This window comes from Mauremys mutica, chromosome 4 (assembly GCF_020497125.1).
Source record: "Mauremys mutica isolate MM-2020 ecotype Southern chromosome 4, ASM2049712v1, whole genome shotgun sequence".
NCBI classification, from domain to species: Eukaryota; Metazoa; Chordata; order Testudines; family Geoemydidae; genus Mauremys; species Mauremys mutica.
The window spans coordinates 157,715,485-157,735,162 of NC_059075.1; the positions used below are offsets into that span (position 1 = coordinate 157,715,485).

A 19,678-nucleotide genomic window follows, 5' to 3' on the forward strand; every position below is an offset into this window, starting at 1 on the left:
TGTTAATTTATATGAGTGGATTTTAATATATTATTTATTTGTTGCTATTTATTACCAAGAAATGTGATTTTTTATTTATTGTTTGTAATAAAGTGACTAATGTGAAGGGTCTCGTTGTTTTCCCACAGCCCGGATGCCTGGGTTCTCTCCCAGCTCGGGGAGGGCAGGAGCCCGGACGCCTGGGTTCTCTCGCCTGGTTTCTCTTTTCCGTTCCCTGTTTCTGGATGACTCAGCCCCTCCTCATTCCCCTTCGCCCTGGGGGTTTCTGGGAACCTCGTGCTGACTGATACGCGAAGTAAACAGAACCCACAAGGTGCTATTTTGGTAGGTCCTACAGGAACTCATGGGCTGTCAGGTGCATCTTCTTTCCTGGAACCTTCCCCACCCTTCAGCCTCTATGATTTTGGTAGGTCCTACAGTACCTGCCACGTCCTGCCCCCCTGTCGCCCCCCCGGTTCCACGCCCCACACTCCTTTCACACGTCTTTTCTTTATTCCATGGTCCCCAGACACACCAGGACGCCTGGGTCCGATCCCAGGCAGCAGGGGGAGGGGGGGCTGCCCGGCCAGGAAGTGGCACAAGCCCCCGCCCCCCAGGGTCCCCAGCGCGTGGGGGTGGGGCAGCGTCACTGGGGCGGGGGTCTGCGCAGACGAAACTTCAGCTCTGCCATCATGTTGGGGTGGGCGAGGCCGAAGCTGTGGGGCAGAGAGACCAGGAGGGGGTGAGGGGAGTGGCCAGCAGGAGGAAGAGAACCCAGGAGTCCTGGCTCCCAGCCCCCCCCCCCAGCTGTAACCTACCAGCCCCCACCCCCTTCCCAGAGCAGAGAGAACCCAGGAGTCCTGGCTCCCAGCCCCCCCCAGCTGTAACCTACCAGCCCCCACCCCCTTCCCAGAGCCGGGGAGAGAACCCAGGAGTCCTGGCTCCCAGCCCCCCCCAGCTGTAACCTACCAGCCCCCACCCCCTTCCCAGAGCAGAGAGAACCCAGGAGTCCTGGCGCCCAGCCACCCCCAGCTCTAACCCACCAGCCCCCGCTCCCCCTCTCAGAGCCGGGAGAGAACCCAGGAGTCCTGGCTCCCAGCCCCTGCCCGCTTTAACCCACCAGCCCCCACTGCCCTCCCAGCCCCTGGGAGAGAACCCAGGAGTCCTGGCTCCCAGCCCCCTCCCTGGCTCTAACCACCAGGCCCCACCCCCCTTCCCAGAGCCGGGGAGAGAACCCAGGAGTCCTGGCTCCCAGCCCCCCCCAGCTGTAACCTACCAGCCCCCACCCCCTTCCCAGAGCAGAGAGAACCCAGGAGTCCTGGCGCCCAGCCACCCCCAGCTCTAACCCACCAGCCCCCACTCCCCTCTCAGAGCCGGGGAGAGAACCCAGGAGTCCTGGCTCCCAGCCCCCCCCCCCCGCTCTAACCCACCAGCCCCCACTCCTCTCCCCGAGCCCTGGGGAGAGAACCCAGGAGTCCTGGCTCCCAGCCCCCTCCCCGGCTCTAACCTACCAGCCCCCACTCCCCTCCCAGAGCCGGGAAGAGAACCCAGGAGTCCGGGCTCCCAGCCCCCTCCCCGGCTCTAACCCACCAGCCCCCACTCCCCTCCCAGAGCCGGGGAGAGAACCCAGGAGTCCTGGCTCCCAGCCCCCTCCCCGGCTCTAATCCACCTGCCCCCCCCCCCTTCCCAGAGCCTGTGAGAGAACCCAGGAGTCCTGGCTCCCAGCCCGCCGTGCTGTAACCTATCAGCCCCCACCCCCTTCCCAGAGCCGGGGAGAGAACCCAGGAGTCCTGACTCCCAGCCCCCCCCAGCTGTAACCTACCAGCCCCCACCCCCTTCCCAGAGCCGGGGAGAGAACCCAGGAGTCCTGGCTCCCAGCCCCCTCCCCGGCTCTAACCCACCAGCCCCCACTCCCCTCCCAGAGCCGGGGAGAGAACCCAGGAGTCCTGACTCCCAGCCCCCCCCAGCTGTAACCTACCAGCCCCCACCCCCTTCCCAGAGCCGGGGAGAGAACCCAGGAGTCCTGGCTCCCAGCCCCCTCCCCGGCTCTAACCCACCAGCCCCCACTCCCCTCCCAGAGCCGGGGAGAGAACCCAGGAGTCCTGGCTCCCAGCCCCCTCCCCGGCTCTAATCCACCAGCCCCCACCCCCTTCCCAGAGCCGGAGAGAGAACCCAGGAGTCCTGGCTCCCAGCCCCCCCAGCTGTAACCTACCAGCCCCCACCCCCTTCCCAGAGCCGGGGAGAGAACCCAGGAGTCCTGACTCCCAGCCCCCCCCAGGTGTAACCTACCAGCCCCCACCCCCTTCCCAGAGCCGGGGAGAGAACCCAGGAGTCCTGGCTTCACCCCACTCAACAGCCTCCCTCCTTAGCTGCTCCTTACCCAGCATGCCCTGGGAGCTGCCTCCTGGGTGCCTGTGGCTGGGGGGGCAGGAAGCCCCCCGGGGGGCCCCGGGGAGGGGGCTGGGGCAGGGTCTCGGGCGGGGCCCCCCCGGGGGGTCTCTGGGCCCGCAGGCTGGGCGCCCGGCGCACCGACCCCTTCCTCCGCAGCAGCACCCGGCTCCTCTGCGCACTCACGTCCAGGGGGGCGACCTGGGGGGAGGAGACGTGAGGGGGGCTCCGCACCGGGGACCCCCCGCTGTCCCCCCCGCCAGCCCCTGCCCCCCAGGCCCCTCCCTGGGACCCCTCCCGCCGTCCCCCCCGCCAGCCCCTGCCCCCCCAGACCCCTCCCTGGGACCCCTCCCGCCGTCCCCCCCGCCAGCCTCCTCAGGGGCTCCCGCCCCCCCGCCAGCCCCTGCCCCCGCAGGCCCCTCCCTGGGACCCCTCCCGCCCCCCCCGCCAGCCCCTGCCCCCCCAGGCCCCTCCCTGGGACCCCTCCCGCCCCCCCCGCCAGCCCCTGCCCCCCCAGGCCCCTCCCTGGGACCCCTCCCGCCGTCCCCCCCGCCAGCCTCCTCAGGGCCTCCCGCCCCCCCGCCAGCCCCTACCCCCCCAGGCCCCTCCCTGGGACCCCTCCCGTCCCCCCGCCCGCCCCTGCCCCCCCAGGCCCTCCCTGGGACCCCTCCCGCCGTCCCCCCCGCCAGCCTCCTCAGGGCCTCCCGCCCCCCCCCGCCAGTCCCTGCCCCCCCAGGCCCCTCCCTGGGACCCCTCCCGCCCGCCCCCCCGCCAGCCCCTGCCCCCCCAGGCCCCTCCCTGGGACCCCTCCCGCCGTCCCCCCCGCCAGCCTCCTCAGGGCCCCTCACTGCCCCCCGCCAGCCCCTGCCCCCGCAGGCCCCTCCCTGGGACCCCTCCCGCCGTCCCCCCCGCCAGCCCCTGCCCCCCCAGGCCCCGCCCGGGGACCCCTCCCGCCGTCCCCCCCGCCAGCCCCTGCCCCCCCAGGCCCTCCCTGGGACCCCTCCCGCCGTCCCCCCCGCCAGCCCCTGCCCCCCCAGGCCCTCCCTGGGACCCCTCCCGCCGTCCCCCCCGCCAGCCCCTGCCCCCCCAGGCCCCTCCCTGGGACCCCTCCCGCCGTCCCCCCCGCCAGCCCCTGCCCCCCCAGGCCCTCCCTGGGACCCCTCCCGCCGCCGTCCCCCCCCGCCAGCCCCTGCCCCCCCAGGCCCTCCCTGGGACCCCTCCCGCCGTCCCCCCCGCCTGCCCCTGCCCCCCCAGGCCCTCCCTGGGACCCCTCCCGCCGTCCCCCCCGCCAGCCTCCTCAGGGCCTCCCGCCCCCCCCGCCAGCCCCTGCCCCCCCAGGCCCTCCCTGGGACCCCTCCCATCCCCCCCAGCCAGCCCCTGCCCCCCTAGACCCCTCCCTGGGATCCCTCCCGCCGTCCCCACCAGCCCCTGCCCCCCCAGGCCCCTCCGTGGGACCCCTCCCGCTGTCCCCCCCGCCAGCCTCCTCAGGGCCTCCCACCCCCCCGCCAGCCCCTGCCCCCCCTGGCCCTCCCTGGGACCCCTCCCATCCCCCCCAGCCAGCCCCTGCCCCCCCAGGCCCCTCCCTGGGACCCCTCCCAACCCCCCGCCAGCCCCTGCCCCCCCAGGCCCTCCCTGGGACCCCTCCCGCCCCCCCGCCAGCCCCTGCCCCCCCAGGCCCCTCCCTGGGACCCCTCCCGCCCCCCGCCCCACATCCCTCGCCGCCCCACTCACCACTCCGGGCTCCGGCAGGGGGGGCTGGGCGCCATCTGGGAGCTCGAGCTGGGGGACGAGGCAGAGGGGGGGGTGGCCCGGGGCCCCTCCCTGGGGCCAGCTCCCCTCCGCCACTGCTTCCCCCTCCCTCTGGGTCCCCAGCCAGATGCTGCTCCCCCCACCCCCCACTTGCTCCGTGGGGGCCCCTGGTGGGCTGACACCCCCCTCGGGGTCCCCCTCCTCCTCCCCGTGGGCCCCTACCCTGGTCCTGTGTCCCCCAGGCTCCCCCTCCCGGGGCCTCCCCTCTGGCCTCTCCTCTTCCTGCTCCCGCTGGGTCTGCAGCTGGGGGCGGCCCCCCCTCGGCCCCCCCTCCCCCTCCTCCCCCACCCCTACGGGTTCCCCCTCCCCCCTCAGCTCCCCCACCCCCACTCCTACGGGTTCCCCCTCCCCACTCAGCTCCCCCACCCCCACCCCTACGGGTTCCCCCTCCCCCCTCAGCTCCCCCTCCCCCACCCCTACGGGTTCCCCCTCCCCCCTCGGCTCCCCCTCCCCCACCCCTACGGCTTCCCCCTCCCCCCTCGTCTCCCCCTCCCCCTCCTCCCCCACCCCTACGGGCTCCCCCTCCCCCCTCAGCTCCCCCACCACCACCCCTACGGCTCCCCCTCCCCCCTCGCCCCCCCTCCCCCCTCCCCCACCACCCCTACGGGTGCCGCCCCCCCCCTCGTCTGCCCCCCCCCCTCCTCCCCGACCCCTACGGGCTCCCCCTCCCCCCTCGGCCCCCCCTCCAGCTCCTCCTCCACCACCCCTACGGGCTCCCCCTCCCCCCTCGGCTCCCCCTCCCCCTCCTCCGCCACCCCTACGGGTTCCCCCTCCCCCCTCGGGTCCCCCTCCCCCTCCTCCCCCACCACCCCTACGGGTTCCCCCTCCCCCCTCCGCTCCCCCTCCCCCTCATCCCCCACCCCTACGGGTTCCCCCTCCCCCGTCGTCTCCCCCTCCGCCTCCTCCCCGACCCCTACGGGTTCCCCCTCCCCCTTTGGCTCCCCCTCCCCCTCCTCCCCGACCCCTACGGGCTCCCCCTCCCCCCTCTGCCCCCCCTCCCCCTCCTCCGCCACCACCCCTACGGGTTCCCCCTCCCCCCTCGTCTCCCCCTCCCCCTCCTCCCCGACCCCTATGGGCTCCCCCTCCCCCCTCAGCCCTCCCTCCCCCTCCTCCCCCACACCTACGGGTTCCCCATCCCACCTCGGGTCCCCCTCCCCCTCCTCCCCGACCCCTACGGGTTCCCCCTCCCCCCTCAGCTCCCCCTCCCCCTCATCCCCCACCCCTACGGGCTCCCCCTCCCCCCTCAGCTCCCCCTCCCCCACCCCTACGGGTTCCCCCCTCAGCTCCCTTTCCCCCTCCTCCACCACCACCCCTTTGGGCTCCTCCACCTCCCCTAAGGGTTCCCCCTTCGGCTCCCCCGCCCCCGCCCCCTCCTCCCCCCCCCCGATGGCTTCCCCCTCCCCCTCCTCCCCCACCACCCCCACGGGGTCCCCCTCCCCCCTCGTCTCCCCCTCCCCCTCCTCCCCGACCCCTATGGGCTCCCCCTCCCCCCTCAGCTCCCCCTCCTCCCCCTCCTCCCCCACCACCCCTACGGGTTCCCCCTCCCCCTCCTCCACCACCAACCCTATGGGCTCCCCCTCCCCCCTCGGCTCCCCCTCCCCCTCCTCCCCGACCCCTACGGGTTCCCCCTCCCCCCTCGTCCCCCCCTCCCCCTCCTCCGCCACCACCCCTACGGGTTCCCCCTCCCCCCTCAGCTCCCCCTCCCCCACCCCTACGGGTTCCCCCCTCAGCTCCCTTTCCCCCTCCTCCACCACCCCTAAGGGGTCCCCCTTCGGCTCCCCCTCCCCCTCCCCCTTATCCCCCACCCGTACGGGATCCCCCTCCCCCCTCGGCTCCCCCTCCCCCTCCTCCACCACCCCCCCTACAGGTTCCCCCTCCCCCCTCGGCTCCCCCTCCCCCACTCCTACGGGTTCCCCCTCCCCCCTCGGCTCCCCCTCCCCCACCCCAACGGGTTCCCCCTCCCCCCTCGGCTCCCCCACCCCCACCCCTATGGGTTCCCCCCTCAGCTCCCCCTCCCCCTCCTCCACCACCCCTTTGGGCTCCTCCTCCTCCCCCTCCCCACAGGGCTCCCCCTCCCCCTCCTCCCCCTCCCCTAAGGGTTCCCCCTTCGGCTCCCCCTCCCCCTCCCCCTCATCCCCCACCCCTACGGGTTCCCCCTCCCCCTTTGGCTCCCCCTCCGCCTCCTCCCCCTCCCCACAGGGTTCCCCCTCCTCCCCCACCCCTAAGGGTTCCCCCTCCCCACTAGGCTCCTCCTCCTCCTTCTCTTCCCCTACCCAGAAGCGTCCCTCCTCCTCACACTCCCCCTGAGCCCCCAGCCAGACACTGCCCCCCTGGGGGTCCCCCTCCCTCTCTCGACCCTCCTCCCCATTCTCTGACTGGGGGCTGCCCCCTCTGAACCCCACAGCCCCGCCCCCTTCCTCGCACTCCCCAATGGGGGCCCCCAACTCCCGGCTGCCTCCCTGCGCCCCCAGCCAGAGGCTGCCCCTCCCGAGGTCCCCCTGGCCCTGCCCCTCCCCTTCTGCCTGGCCCTCCCGGCCCCTCTCCTCCCCAGGCCAGAGGCTGCCGGCCCCGGGGCCCCCTTGGGTGTTGCTCCCCCCAAGGCCTCCCTCCTCCATGGGGCTGGCCCCCCCAGTTCCCCCCCCCTCCTCAGCCTTTAGGCAGGGGCTCCCCCTGGGCTCCCTCTGCTCCTCCAGCCAGATGTGGCCGGTCCCATGGGCCCCTCCCTGGGCACGGCTCCCTGGGAGCCCCCCCTCCTCCGGCCCTTCCCCCTCCATCGCGGCCCCCTGCCAGACGCTGCGCCCCCCTCTGGCCGGGGGCAGAGCTGGGGGGCCGGGCTCCCGGCTGAGGGAGGGGCTGGGGGGTGGTGCCCGGCCCCCTGGGGCTGTCAGCTCCCCACATCCAGGCTCCAGGCTCACAGCCCCCGGCCCTGTGGGGAGAGAAGGGTGGGGACAGGTCAGACACACCTGCCCTGCCCCACATCTCCCCTGACCCCCTCCACCGCTGACCCCCCTAGAACCTGCCAGCCCCCAACGTTGCACCCGCATGGCACCCCCCAGCCCCCACTCACATGCCCAGAGGGGGTGGGGGGTGTCCTGGTCTGACACAGACCCCATGCGGGCTCCGGACCCCCTCAGCACCGTGCGGCCCCCCTGGGGGGTGGGGTCTTGGGTATCTGGGGGCACCTGTGGGGAGAGACAGTGGTGAGGGGGGGCAAACCCCAGTGGGGAAGCACCTAGGCACCTGCCCCCAACGTACCTGCAGGGCCGGGTGTCCAGCGGCCTCATGCTGCCCCCCCGGCGCCTCCTCCCTGCGGGGGAGAAAGAGAGGTGAGGCCTGCCCCCCGCGCCGGGCCAGGGGTCCCCGTCTGCCCAGCCCCCCGCGCCAAGCCAGGGGTCCCCGTCTGCCCAGCCCCCCCCAGAGGGGCCAGGGGGCCCCGTGTACCCAGCCCCCCCCAGAGGGGCCAGGGGTTCCCGTGTGCCCAGCCCCCCCAGAGGGGCCAGGGGTTCCCGTGTGCCCTGCCCCAGAGGGGCCGTGTGTGATGAAGTGGGAAGCTTCTTATTGTTTTCTCTGAAGACTGTGTGTGCCTCAGTTTCCCCTGTGTGTCACTCAAGTGTCTGGCGGTGGGATGAGGGTGTGTGACCATTGCAGCGCCCCCTAGCGGGCAGGTGTGACGGCGACTGGCTGCCTGGGACAGAGAACAGCCGACACTGGCGCCTGGCCCATCTTCTGCAAGGACCAGCCGGGGGTGTCGGGCTGGGCCGGTGACCTGCAGGCCCAGGAAGACGACCAAGGACCAAGGAGGGGAACGGGGCCTGGGGCCAGGCAGCTGGAACTGGGCAGGCTCCAGTTTGGGACTCAGAGGGGGCGTTTCAGGGGCACCAGGCCCGGGGTCCCCCCCCCCCGAGATGGACATTGCTGGTGCTAACACGCCCTGGGCTACGCTGGGTGGGACGAACTGGGAATGTTCTTAATGTTCCCTCTGAATGCTGGGGGGGGGGGCAGTTCCTGGCCGACCCTCTGTCTCCTGGCGACTAACGGCCGGGGCCCTTCCCCCTGCCAGGGGCTGCTAAAGGGGGGGAGAACAAAGGGATCAGGTGACCTCCTGGCCCGGGAAAGGAGCTGAGCAGAGGAGGGGCTCGGGGGGGTGTCAGTCTGGGGCTGGCTGGGGACGAGGAGTGAGGGCAGACGTGGGGGTCTGGCTCACTGCCCCCCAGAATGGACCCGGCCGAGGGGTCCGGTTCTCTGTACCTACAAGCTCTGTGTTAGACCCTGTTCCTGGCATCGAATAAACCTCTGTGTCACTGGCTGGCTGAGAGTCACATCTGACTGCGCAGTGGGGGGGCAGGACACTGTGGCCCCCCAGGACCCCGCCTGGGCGGACTCGCTGGGGGAAGCGCACGGAGGGGCAGAGGATGCTGAATGCTCCAAGGAGAGACCCAGGAGGTGAAGCCGTGGGAGCTGCTTGCCCTGCAGACAGGCTGCTCCGAGGGAGAGGAGGCTCCCAGAGTCCTGCCTGGCTTGTGGGGAGCAGCTCCAGAGCAGCGCCCGGGGACCCCGGGACACTGGGTTCCTGTCGACTAACGACCCGTCTGTGTCACGCGCTGGCTGGGAGTCCCGGCTGGCTGCTGAGTGGGGGACAGGGCCCCTCCGGCTGCCCCAGGGCCCCGTCCAGGGGGCCTCGCTGCAGGGAGCTCACGGGCTGAATGGGGGGCTGGGTGCTCTGAGGTCGGACCCAGGAAGCACCATAGCCGAGGCGGCTCCTTGCCCTGGACAGCGAGCCCTGAGGGGTGTCGGGCTCCCCTAGAGTCCTGGCCGGCTTCACACAGAGCAGTTCCAGAGACCGGGCCTGTGACTCCATCACAACTGGTGGCAGCGCTGGGATGTGCACCCTGTGGCTGGCTGGCTGCCGAGGGCACGTCACAGTGTGGGGGAGTCGGGGTCCTGCACCCCCCACTTCCTGCGATTCAGCAGGACTCTCAGCCAGCCAGGAAAGCCGAAGGTTTATTTAGACACCAGGAACACAGTCCAGGACAGGTCTTGCAGGTACAGACCACAGGACCCCTCAGTTAGGTCCATCTGGGGGGCCAGGGAGGCCAGAGCCCCGTCTGCCCCACCCCTCTCCATTTCCCCAGCCAGCTCCAAACTGAAACTCTCCAGCCCCTCCTCTGCCTTTGTCCAGCTTCCGGGGCAGAAGGTGTCATCTGCCCCCCGCCCCGGGGGCTCAGGTTACATGCTGGCCGTCAAGTATCATCCCTCACTGAAGTCACCCCCCGATATCCCACCACCGTCCAGCACCAGTGCAGACAGTCCCAGTAAAACTCCCCTGCAACATCCCCACGTCAATCCGCCTGCTCCCTATTCCACCACATCTCTCCCCTCCGAGACTGAACTGAGCGGGGTCACTGCCCAGTGACCCGGGGAAGTTCGGGGCCCCCTCTCCGGGACAGCGCGTCCGCTATCAGGTTGGCGCTTCCCTTCACGTGGACCACGTCCATGTCATAGTCCTGCAGGAGCAGGCTCCACCTCAGGAGCTTGGCGTTGGCTCCTTTCAGCTGGTGCAGCCAGGTCAGGGGAGAGTGGTCGGTGTACACGGTGAAGTGGCGCCCAAAGAGATAGGGCTCCAGTTTCTTCAGGGCCCACCCCATGGCCAGGCATTCCTTCTCGATGGCCACGTAGTTCTGCTCCCGGGGTAGCAACTTCTTGCTCAGGTACACGATGGGGTGTCTCTCCCCCTTTTCATCCTCCTGCATCAACACCGCCCCCAGGCCCTGTGATGGAATAGGGACTGTTTGTGTGGGGGAGGGGAGAGCTGGGGAGGATTTTAGGTGAGATGCAGGTATTCAACGGTAACATGAGCCTGGCCTGGGGGAGGGGAGGTCTCACCTCTGGCTGGGGCTAGACAAAGGGAAGGGTGGAGTGGAGTCAGTCTTCGGTTTGGGAGCTGGGTGGTGGGTTTTCAGGGGATCCTAGGCTGGGATCCAAGCACCCTGAACCCCCCAGAAAGGCCAGATTGAGGGGTCCTGGCTCCGAACACAAGCTGGGCTGTATCCTGTGTTCCTGTTGTTCAATAAACCTTCTGTTTTACTGGCTGGCTGAGAGTCACTGTGAGTTCAGGAAAAGGGGTGCAGGGCCGGACTCCCCCACACTCCGTGACAACTGGTGGCAGCGGTGGGACGGACTGTACCCCGTGGACAGCGCTTCCTGCAGTAAGTGACTGGGGAGCAGTAAAACGAAGGGGCGATTAACCCCTGGGAGAGTGTGGCCAGAGAGAGGGACTTTGCAGTACCAGGGTCCCCCGGGGGATCACAGCGAGCGATCCCAGGGGCGGAGGAGTCTGCAGCTCGACCCTGGCAGAGAGGTGGTGACCTCAAGGACTGGCACACTAGGGGTCCCCCTGGAACCCGTGGGGAGCGGCGAGCACCCCGGCCTGCGAGTGGCCAGCAGGAAGATGTATGCCACGCGGCGCAAGTGTGACCTGGTGGAGCTGTGCAAGCAGAGGGGGCTTCACAGTGGGAAGCTCACCAAGGCCCAGCTGATTGCCCGGCTGGAGGAGAGAGACCGCGTCAATTAACCGATCCCCGTCTCTGCGGGAAGCAGCCGGGCAGATGCAGCGCAGGCACCAGTGTCTGTCCCCGCTGGGAGTGGTCAGCCGGCCGCTGAGGGCTCCCCGAGACCTCCCACCCCTAGGCGCAGGGGGAGGGGGAGGAGGAGCCCAGCTACGGAGGGCACCGTGACCCCCCCGACCAGCCGGGAATCATCCCGGCGACGCTCGGCCTCCGTGGAACTCAGGCGGCTGGACTTGGAGAGAGAGATCAAACTGATGGAGATGGAGATGGAGGACCGGCAGAAGCAGCGTGAATACGAGGAAAGGGAGAAGGAGAAGCAACGCAAACAGGAGCTGAACCTGGCCCAGCTGAAAAGCAGGGAGGCCCCGGCTGCGGTGAGCGAGGGGGGGCCCAAGCCTACAAAGAGCTTCGATAAGAGCTTCCTGGCCCGGCGTAAGGAGGGGGAGGACATAGACACCTTCCTGACGGCCTTTGAGAATGCCTGCGAGCTGCACCAGGTTGCCCCCGCAGACAGGATCCGGCGCCTCACCCCCTTACTGGACTCCACCGCCGTGGAGGTGTACAGCCGAATGAAAGGGGCGGAGGCGGGGGACTACAACCTGTTCAAAGAGGCCCTGCTCCGCGAGTTTGGGCTGACCCCGGAGATGTACCGGAAGAGGTTCCGGAGTCAACATAAGACCCGGGAGGTCACCTACCTCCAACTGGTCAACCGGGCGCAGGGATATGCCCACAAGTGGACGGCTGGGGCCCAAACTAGAGAAGACCTGCTTGACCTAGTCGTACTGGAGCACCTGTATGAGCAGTGCCCGTTGGACCTGAAGCGGTGGGTGATGGACCAGAAGCCGGAGAACCCGCAGCATGCAGGCCGGCTGGCCGACCAATATGTGAACAGTCGGGCAGGGGATGGCAGGGAGGAGTCTCGAGGGAGCAGGCCTGCCTCAACGCAGAGAGAGAGTCACCCTGGGACCTCCCAGCGGGGCCCTATGGAGAACCCCCACAAAAGGGGAACATCTAGCGTCAGGTCCACCCGACCCCCTCGAGGGGACCCACGAGACATGGGCTGCTTCCACTGTGGCCAGCAAGGCCACATACGGGCCCAGTGCCCCAAGCTCAGAGACAGACCGAGCAGACCTGGGAGGATCACGTGTTCCAGGTTAGACAAGTGCTGGACCGACTCCGGGAGGCGGGGTTAACCGTAAAGGCTGAGAAGTGCAAGGTGGGGATGGCTGAAGTATCTTACCTGGGCCATCGGGTGGGGAGCGGCTGCCTAAAGCCGGAACCGGCCAAGGTGGAGGTGATCAGAGACTGGCCCGCTCCCCAGACCAAAAAGCAGGTCCAGGCCTTTATTGGGATGGCGGGGTACTATCGGAGGTTCGTACCCCACTTTAGTGCCATAGCCGCCCCCATCACTGAGCTGTGCAAGAAGGGGAAGCCAGACAAGGTGGTCTGGACCGAGCAGTGCCAGGAGGCTCTCCAGGCGCTGAAGGAGGCTCTGCTCAGAGGCCCAGTTCTGGCAAACCCAGACTTTGACAAGCCCTTTATGGTGTTTACCGACGCCTCAGACACGGGGCTGGGGGCGGTGTTGATGCAGGAAGATGAAAAGGGGGAGAGACACCCCATCGTGTACCTGAGCAAGAAGTTGCTACCCCGGGACCAGAACTACGCGGCCATCGAGAAGGAATGCCTGGCCATGGGGTGGGCCCTGAAGAAACTGGAGCCATATCTCTTTGGGCGCCACTTCACTGTGTACACCGACCACTCTCCCCTGACCTGGCTGCACCAGATGAAAGGAGCCAACGCCAAGCTCCTGAGGTGGAGCCTGCTCCTGCAGGACTATGACATGGACGTGGTCCACGTGAAGGGAAGCGCCAACCTGATAGCGGACGCGCTGTCCCGGAGAGGGGCCCCGAACTTCCCCGGGTCACTGGGCAGAGTGACCCCGCTCAGTTCAGTCTCGGAGCGGGGAGAGATGTGATGGAGCAGGGGCTGTTTGTGTGGGGGATGGGAGAGCCAGGGAGGATTTTAGGTGAGATGCAGGTATTCAACGGTAACATGAGCTAGGCCTGGGGGAGGGGAGGTGACACCTCTGGCTGGGGCTAGACAAAGGGAAGGGTGGAGTGGAGTCAGTCTTCGTTTTTGGGAGCTGGGTGGTGGGTTTTCAGGGGATCCTAGGCTGGGATCCAGGCACCCTGAACCCCCCAGAAAGGCCAGATCGAGGGGTCCTGGCTCCGAACACAAGCTGGGCTGTATCCTGTGTTCCTGGTGTTCAATAAACCTTCTGTTTTACTGGCTGGCTGAGAGTCACTGTGAGTTCAGGAAAAGGGGTGCAGGGCCGGACTCCCCCACACTCCGTGACAGGCCCGTGTCTGAGGCGTCGGTAAACACCATAAAGGGCTTGTCAAAGTTTGGGTTTGCCAGAACTGGGCCTCTGAGCAGAGCCTCCTTCAGTGCCTGGAGAGCCTGCTGGCACTGCTCGGTCCAGACCACCTTGTCTGGCTTCCCCTTCTTGCACAGCTCAGTGATGGGGGCGGCTATGGCGCTAAAGTGGGGCACGAACCTCCGATAGTACCCCGCCATCCCAATAAAGGCCTGGACCTGCTTTTTGGTCTGGGGCGCGGGCCAGTCTCTGATCACCTCCACCTTGGCCGGTTCCGGCTTTAGGCAGCCGCTCCCCACCCGATGGCCCAGGTAAGATACTTCCGCCATCCCCACCTTGCACTTCTCAGCCTTTACGGTTAACCCCGCCTCCCGGAGTCGGTCCAGCACTTGTCTAACCTGGGACACGTGGTCCTCCCAGGTCTGGCTGAAGACGCAGATGTCATCAATATACGCCACAGCAAAACTCTCCATCCCCCTCAGCAGCTGATCCACCAGGCGCTGGAAGGTGGCCGGCGCCCCCTTGAGGCCGAAGGGCAGGGTCAGAAACTCGTAGAGCCCCAGGGGGGTGATGAAGGCCGATTTCAGCCTGGCATCCGCGTCCAGCGGCACTTGCCAGTAGCCCTTTGTAAGATCCATGGTGGTGAGGTACCGAGCGCCTCCCAGCTTGTCCAGGAGCTCGTCAGGCCTGGGCATGGGGTAGGCATCAGAACCCCCAGAAAGGCCAGAGGGAGGGGTCCTGGCTGTGCCCACGTGTGCCGAAGTGGGACTGTTCGTACTGGGGGCTGGGAGTGCTGGGGCCAGGCCTCGAAGTATCTAGCAAAGCAGAAGGCCGAATGCCTGACACTCTGTCGCCTAGCAACGGATGGCCCGGCCCCTCCCTGCAAAGGTGCATCTCAAGGTGTGGGAGACAAAGGGGTCAGGTGACCTCCTGGCCCGGGAAAGAGGCAGAGCAGGGAGGAGGGGCCGGAGGGGGCTGGGCAGACTGGAGCTGGCTGGAGAACAGAGGGGAAGCAGAGACCGGGCTCTGATCCCCGATGGGGCTGTGGGGCTCCTGGGGCCCCAAGATGGACCTAACTGGGGGGATCCTGTTATCTGTGCCTGCAAGACCCTGTCCTGGACTGTGTTCCTGTCGTCTAAATAAACCTTCTGTGTTACTGGCTGGCTGAGAGTCGCTGGGAGTCCCAGGCAGAGGGGTGCAGGGCCGGGCTCCCCCACACTCCGTGACACCCTGGACCGCTCGCCCTGACCTGGCTGCACCAGCTGAGGGGCCAACGCCGAGCTGCAGAGGTGGAGCCTGGCCTGCCGGGATTAGCACATAGACGTGACGTTACAGCGGACGCGCTGTCCCGGAGGGGCCCCGGACTCCCCCGGGCACTGGGCAGTGACCCCGCTCAGTTCAGTCTCGCAGGGGGAGGTGGGACGGAGCAGGGAGCAGGCGCATTGACGTGGGGATGTTGCAGGGGAGTTTTACTGGGACTGTCGGCACTGGTGCTGCACGGTGCTGGGATATCGGGGGCTGAGGGATGATACTTCAGGCCCCACTCCTCCTCCACCCCCCAGCGTCGGGCCTGGGACCCCGGGACACTGGGGTCCTGCTGCCGGGCGAGGTCTCCCCGTGTGCCCAGCCCCACCCCCCCGCCCTCTCATTACCCATAATGCTCTGGGTCTCCTTCCCCATAGCCGCCTGCTGACACCCCCTTGGGGGGGTCGGAGGAGTCAGTCTCCCCGCTTGTCCCATGATCCTCTGCGCCCGGGTGCGCCTGCTCCCCCAAGAGGTAGGTGGAGAAGCTGGAGACGTAATCCTGGGGGGAGGGGCGAGGCTGAGTGGGGCTGGCCCTGGGGGGCAGAACGGCCCCCCGCAGAGCCCCCCAGCCCCTGCCATGTGCCTCCGCCTGTCCCCCCCCGGTCCCCACCACCCTGCCCCCCCACCCCCCTCCTGCCCCCCATCCGCCCCAGCCCTGCCCCTCCGCCTGCCCCCCCCGGTCCCCACCTCCCTCCTGCCACCCATCCGCCCCAGCCCTGCCCCTCCGCCTGCCCCCCCCGGTCCCCACCACCCTGCCCCCACCTCCCTCCTGCCCCCCATCCGCCCCGGCCCTGCCCCTCCGCCTGTCCCCCCCCTCTGGTCCCCACCACCCGCCCCCACCTCCCTCCTGCCCCCATCCGCCCCAGCCCTGCCCCTCCACCTGCCCCCCCCCGGTCCCCACCACCCGCCCCCACCTCCCTCCTGCCCCCATCCGCCCCAGCCCTGCCCCTCCGCCTGCCCCCCCCGGTCCCCACCACCCGCCCCCCACCTCCCTCCTGCCCCCCATCCGCCCCGGCCCTGCCCCTCCGCCTGTCCCCCCCCGGTCCCCACCACCCGGCCCCCACCTCCCTCCTGCCCCCCATCCGCCCCAGCCCTGCCCCTCCGCCTGCCCCCCCCGGTCCCCACCACCCGCCCCCACCTCCCTCCTGCCCCCATCCGCCCCAGCCCTGCCCCTCCGCCTGCCCCCCCCCGGTCCCCACCACCCTGCCCCCCCACCTCCCTCCTGCCCCCCATCCGCCCCGGCCCTGCCCCTCCGCGTGTCCCCCCCCCGGTCCCCACCACCCTGCCCCCCACCTCCCTCCTGCCCCCCATCCGCCCCTGCCCTGCCCCTCCGCCCGCCCCCCCCGGTCCCCACCACCCTGCCCCCCACCTCCCTCCTGCCCCCCATCCGCCCCAGCCCTGCCCCTCCGCCTGCCCCCCCCGGTCCCCACCACCCTGGTCCCCACCTCCGTACTGCCCCCCATCCGCCCCGGCCCCGCCCCCCCGCCTGCGCCCCCCCTCTGGTCCCCACCACCCTGCCCCCACCTCCCTCCTGCCCCCCATCCGACCCAGCCCTGCCCCTCCGCCTGCCCCCCCCGGTCCCCACCACCCTGCCCCCCACCTCCCTCCTGCCCCCCATCCGCCCCGGCCCTGCCCCTCCGCCTGTCCCCCCCCCTCTGGTCCCCACCACCCTGCCCCCACCTCCCTCCTGCCCCCCATCCGACCGTGCCCGGCCCCTCCGCCTGCCCCCCCCGGTACCCACCACCCTGCCCCCCACCTCCCTCCTGCCCCCCATCCGCCCCAGCCCTGCCCCTCCGCCTTGCCCGCCCCCCGGTCCCCACCACCCTGCCCCCCACCTGCCTCCTGCCCCCATCCGCCCCAGCCCTGCCCCTCCACCTGTCCCCCCCCTCTGGTCCCCACCTCCCTCCTGCCCCCCATCCACCCCAGCCCTGCCCCTCCGCCTGTCCCCCCCCCGGTCCCCACCACCCTGCCCCCCACCTCCCTCCTGCCCCCCATCCGCCCCAGCCCTGCCCCTCCGCCTGTCCCCCCCGGTCCCCACCACCCTGCCCCCCCACCTCCCTCCTGCCCCCCATCCGCCCCAGCCCTGCCCCTCCACCTGCCCCCCCCCGGTCCCCACCACCCGCCCCCACCTCCCTCCTGCCCCCCATCCGCCCCAGCCCTGCCCCTCCACCTGTCCCCCCCCTCTGGTCCCCACCACCCTGCCCCCCACCTCCCTCCTGCCCCCCATCCGCCCCAGCCCTGCCCCTCCGCCTGTCCCCCCCCCTCTGGTCCCCACCACCCGCCCCCACCTCCCTCCTGCCCCCCATCTGCCCCAGCCCTGCCCCTCCGGGAGCCCCCCCCCGGGTCCCCACCACCCTGCCCCCCACCTCCCTCCTGCCCCCCATCCGCCCCAGCCCTGCCCCTCCGCCTGCCCCGCCCCCCGGTCCCCACCACCCTGCCCCCACCTCCCTCCTGCCCCCATCCGCCCCAGCCCTGCCCCTCCACCTGTCCCCCCCCTCTGGTCCCCACCTCCCTCCTGCCCCCCATCCACCCCAGCCCTGCCCCTCCGCCTGTCCCCCCCCCCGGTCCCCCACCACCTGCCCCCCACCTCCCTCCTGCCCCCCATCCGCCCCAGCCCTGCCCCTCCGCCTGTCCCCCCCGGTCCCCACCACCCTGCCCCCCCACCTCCCTCCTGCCCCCCATCCGCCCCAGCCCTGCCCCTCCACCTGCCCCCCCCGGTCCCCACCACCCGCCCCCACCTCCCTCCTGCCCCCCATCTGCCCCAGCCCTGCCCCTCCACCTGTCCCCCCCCTCTGGTCCCCACCACCCTGCCCCCCACCTCCCTCCTGCCCCCCATCCGCCCCAGCCCTGCCCCTCCGCCTGTCCCCCCCCCGGTCCCCACCACCCTGCCCCCCACCTCCCTCCTGCCCCCATCTGCCCCAGCCCTGCCCCTCCGTCTGTCCCCCCCGTCCTCTGGTCCCCAGCACCCCGCCCGCTCCCCGGCAGCCCTGACACCCACAGCCTCGGAAGGGACCCCCCTGCCCCGTCCCCCGGGGGCTGGCTGGGTGGGGGACTCACCAGTGCCCCCCGCAGGACGCGGTGCAGCCCGGGCAGGTGTCGCTGGAGCAGCTCCATGGGGCCCAGCGCTTGGCAGGCGCAGGGAGCTGGGGGGTGGCTGCTGCTTCCCCTGCGGCCGGGGAGGGAAGTGATGTGCTAGGGACGGGGAACCGCAGCCACTGTCCTGCACACCCCGCCCCCCTGCGCCCCCGCCCCCCTGCGTCGCCCCCGGCTCCCTGCACCCCCCCCGGCTCCCTGTGCACCCCCCGCCTCCCCCAGTTCCCTGCACACCCCGCCCCCTTGCGCCCCCGCCCCCCTAAACCCTCCCATCTCCCCTGCCCCCCCACCTCCCCCAGTTCCCTACCCCCCCTCCGGCATCCCCCCGGCTCCCTGTGCCCCAGGCCTCCCGGCTGCCTGCGCTCCCCAAATCCCTTGCACACCCCACACTACTGGCTCCCTCCACCCCTCGAACCTCCTGGCTCCCTGCGCCCCCCTGGGCTCGCTGCCCCCCACCCCAGCACCCTGCCCCCCTGCAGTGACTCAGGCCCTGTTGCAAGAGGACGGAGCTAGAGGAAACTGTGGGTTTGTGGCCAGGACAAGGGACAAGATGAAAAACAAGAGCCCCCCTCCCCCCAGTGTCCCCTCCCCCCCAGTCCTCCTAACCTGGCGTCCCCTTCCCCCCAGCTCCCCCAATCCAGCTTCCCCTCCCCCCAGCCCCCCTAATTCAGCATCCCCACCCCCCCAAACCCAGAGTCCCCTCCCCCCCAGCTCCCCCAACCCAGCTGCCCCTCCCCCCAGCCCCCCCTGCACCCTCTCCCCCCCAACCTAGCATCCCCTCCCCCCAGCCCCCCTAACCTGGGGTCCCCTCCCACCAACCCAGGGTCCCAGCCCAAGGCTGCAGCTCAGGGCCTCCCTCCCCCAGGCTCTGCCCCGGCTGGGCCCTTGCTGGGATTGTGGGGCCAGCGGAGCTACTGGGCTTGGCTGGGCCCGACTGGGTTATACTGGTTCCGACTGGGCCGGGCTGGGTGTGACGGGTCCCTCTAGGCAGGGCCGGCTTTAGGGAGTGCGGGGCCCAATTCGAACATTTTTGGCGGGGCCCTGGCAGGGATGACTAAAAAACAAAAAAGCCTTTAATTTCTTCCTGGGCACGGGGGGCAGAGCTGGTGCAGGCAGGGCAAGGCAAGGGCTGCAGCAGAGGCAGCTGGAGCCCTGGCCCTTTAAATAGCCCCCAAGACCCCCGCTATCCCAGGGCTCTGGGGGCTATTTAAAGGGCCCGGGGCTCCCCTGCTTCTACCCCGCCTCAGACCTTTTAAATAGCCGGGGAGCCCTGGGGAATGCATGGGGGCAACGGGGCTCCGGCGGCTATTTAAAGGACCGGGGTGGCAGAGGCAGCTGGAGCCCCAGCCCTTTAAATAGCCCCTGGAGCCCCCCGCTACCCCAGGGCGCCAACTGGGAAACCGGGGCTGCAGGGTAGGGCTTGCCGCACTGTGGCCGAAGCTCCAGCCGGGGCCACGGGGCCTGCCACGCTCCGGCCGGAGCTGCAGCTGGGAGAGCGGGGCTGCATGGTAGGGCTTGCCGCGCTCCGGCCGGAGCTGCAGCTGGGAGAGCGGGGCCGCGGGGCAGCCACACTCCGGCCGGAGCTGCAGCTGGGAGAGCTGGGCCGCGGGGCCTGCCACGCTCCAGCAAGAGCTGCAGCCGGGAGAGCGGGGCCGTGGGGCTTGCCGCGCTCCGGCCGGAGCTGCAGCCGGGGCCGTGGGGCAGCCGCGCTCCCGCCTGCGCTTTGGTCAGGGGAGGGGGGCCACAGAAGACCCCGGAGCAGGGAGACGGCAGCCGGAGTAAGTAAAAAAAAAAATTAAAACGGCGCCAAAGGTGCGGGGCCCTCTTAGGCGCGGGGCCCGATTCCCAGGAATCGGGTGAATCGGCTTAAAGGCGGCCCTGCCTCTAGGGCCGCCTGGTCCGTACTGGGCTGTACGGCCCGCCCCTCCCCCCCGCTACTGGGCTGTACGGTAGTCATGGCAACTGCTGGCAGCGTGTGGGGGGAGGGGAGGGGAGCCACTGCCGCTACTGGCAATCCCGGCCGTTCACGCGAAGCGGAGTGACGCTGGCGGGCCGCCATGATGGGTCCTGGCAATCCCGGCCGTGCACACGCTGGGGGTGACGCTGGCGGGCCGCCATGATGGGTCCTGGCAATCCCGGCCGTGCACACGCTGGGGGTGAC

The 19,678-nt window shown here is 70.4% G+C and overlaps 2 protein-coding genes across 2 annotated transcripts in view; both read right to left on the reverse strand.

Moving 5' to 3' along the window:
• LOC123369169 (double C2-like domain-containing protein alpha) overlaps positions 1-361 on the reverse strand; it is a 4,648-nt gene extending 4,287 nt beyond the window's left edge. Inside the window, exon 1 of the mRNA XM_045014529.1 lies at positions 336-361. Within this exon, the coding sequence (XP_044870464.1) occupies positions 336-361 (26 nt within the window). The remainder of the gene's footprint in view (positions 1-335) is intronic.
• LOC123369170 (apolipoprotein B receptor-like) lies at positions 99-17,594 on the reverse strand. The gene is made up of 8 exons (XM_045014530.1): positions 17,482-17,594; positions 14,772-14,923; positions 7,432-7,483; positions 7,244-7,358; positions 6,969-7,102; positions 4,099-4,419; positions 2,360-2,568; positions 99-695 (listed from the first exon to the last, which is right to left on the reverse strand). The coding sequence occupies exons 1-8, from the start codon at positions 17,536-17,538 to the stop codon at positions 626-628; spliced, it is 1,110 nt and encodes a 369-aa protein (XP_044870465.1). The 5' UTR covers positions 17,539-17,594; the 3' UTR covers positions 99-625.
• Positions 17,595-19,678: the final 2,084 nt, after the last annotated feature.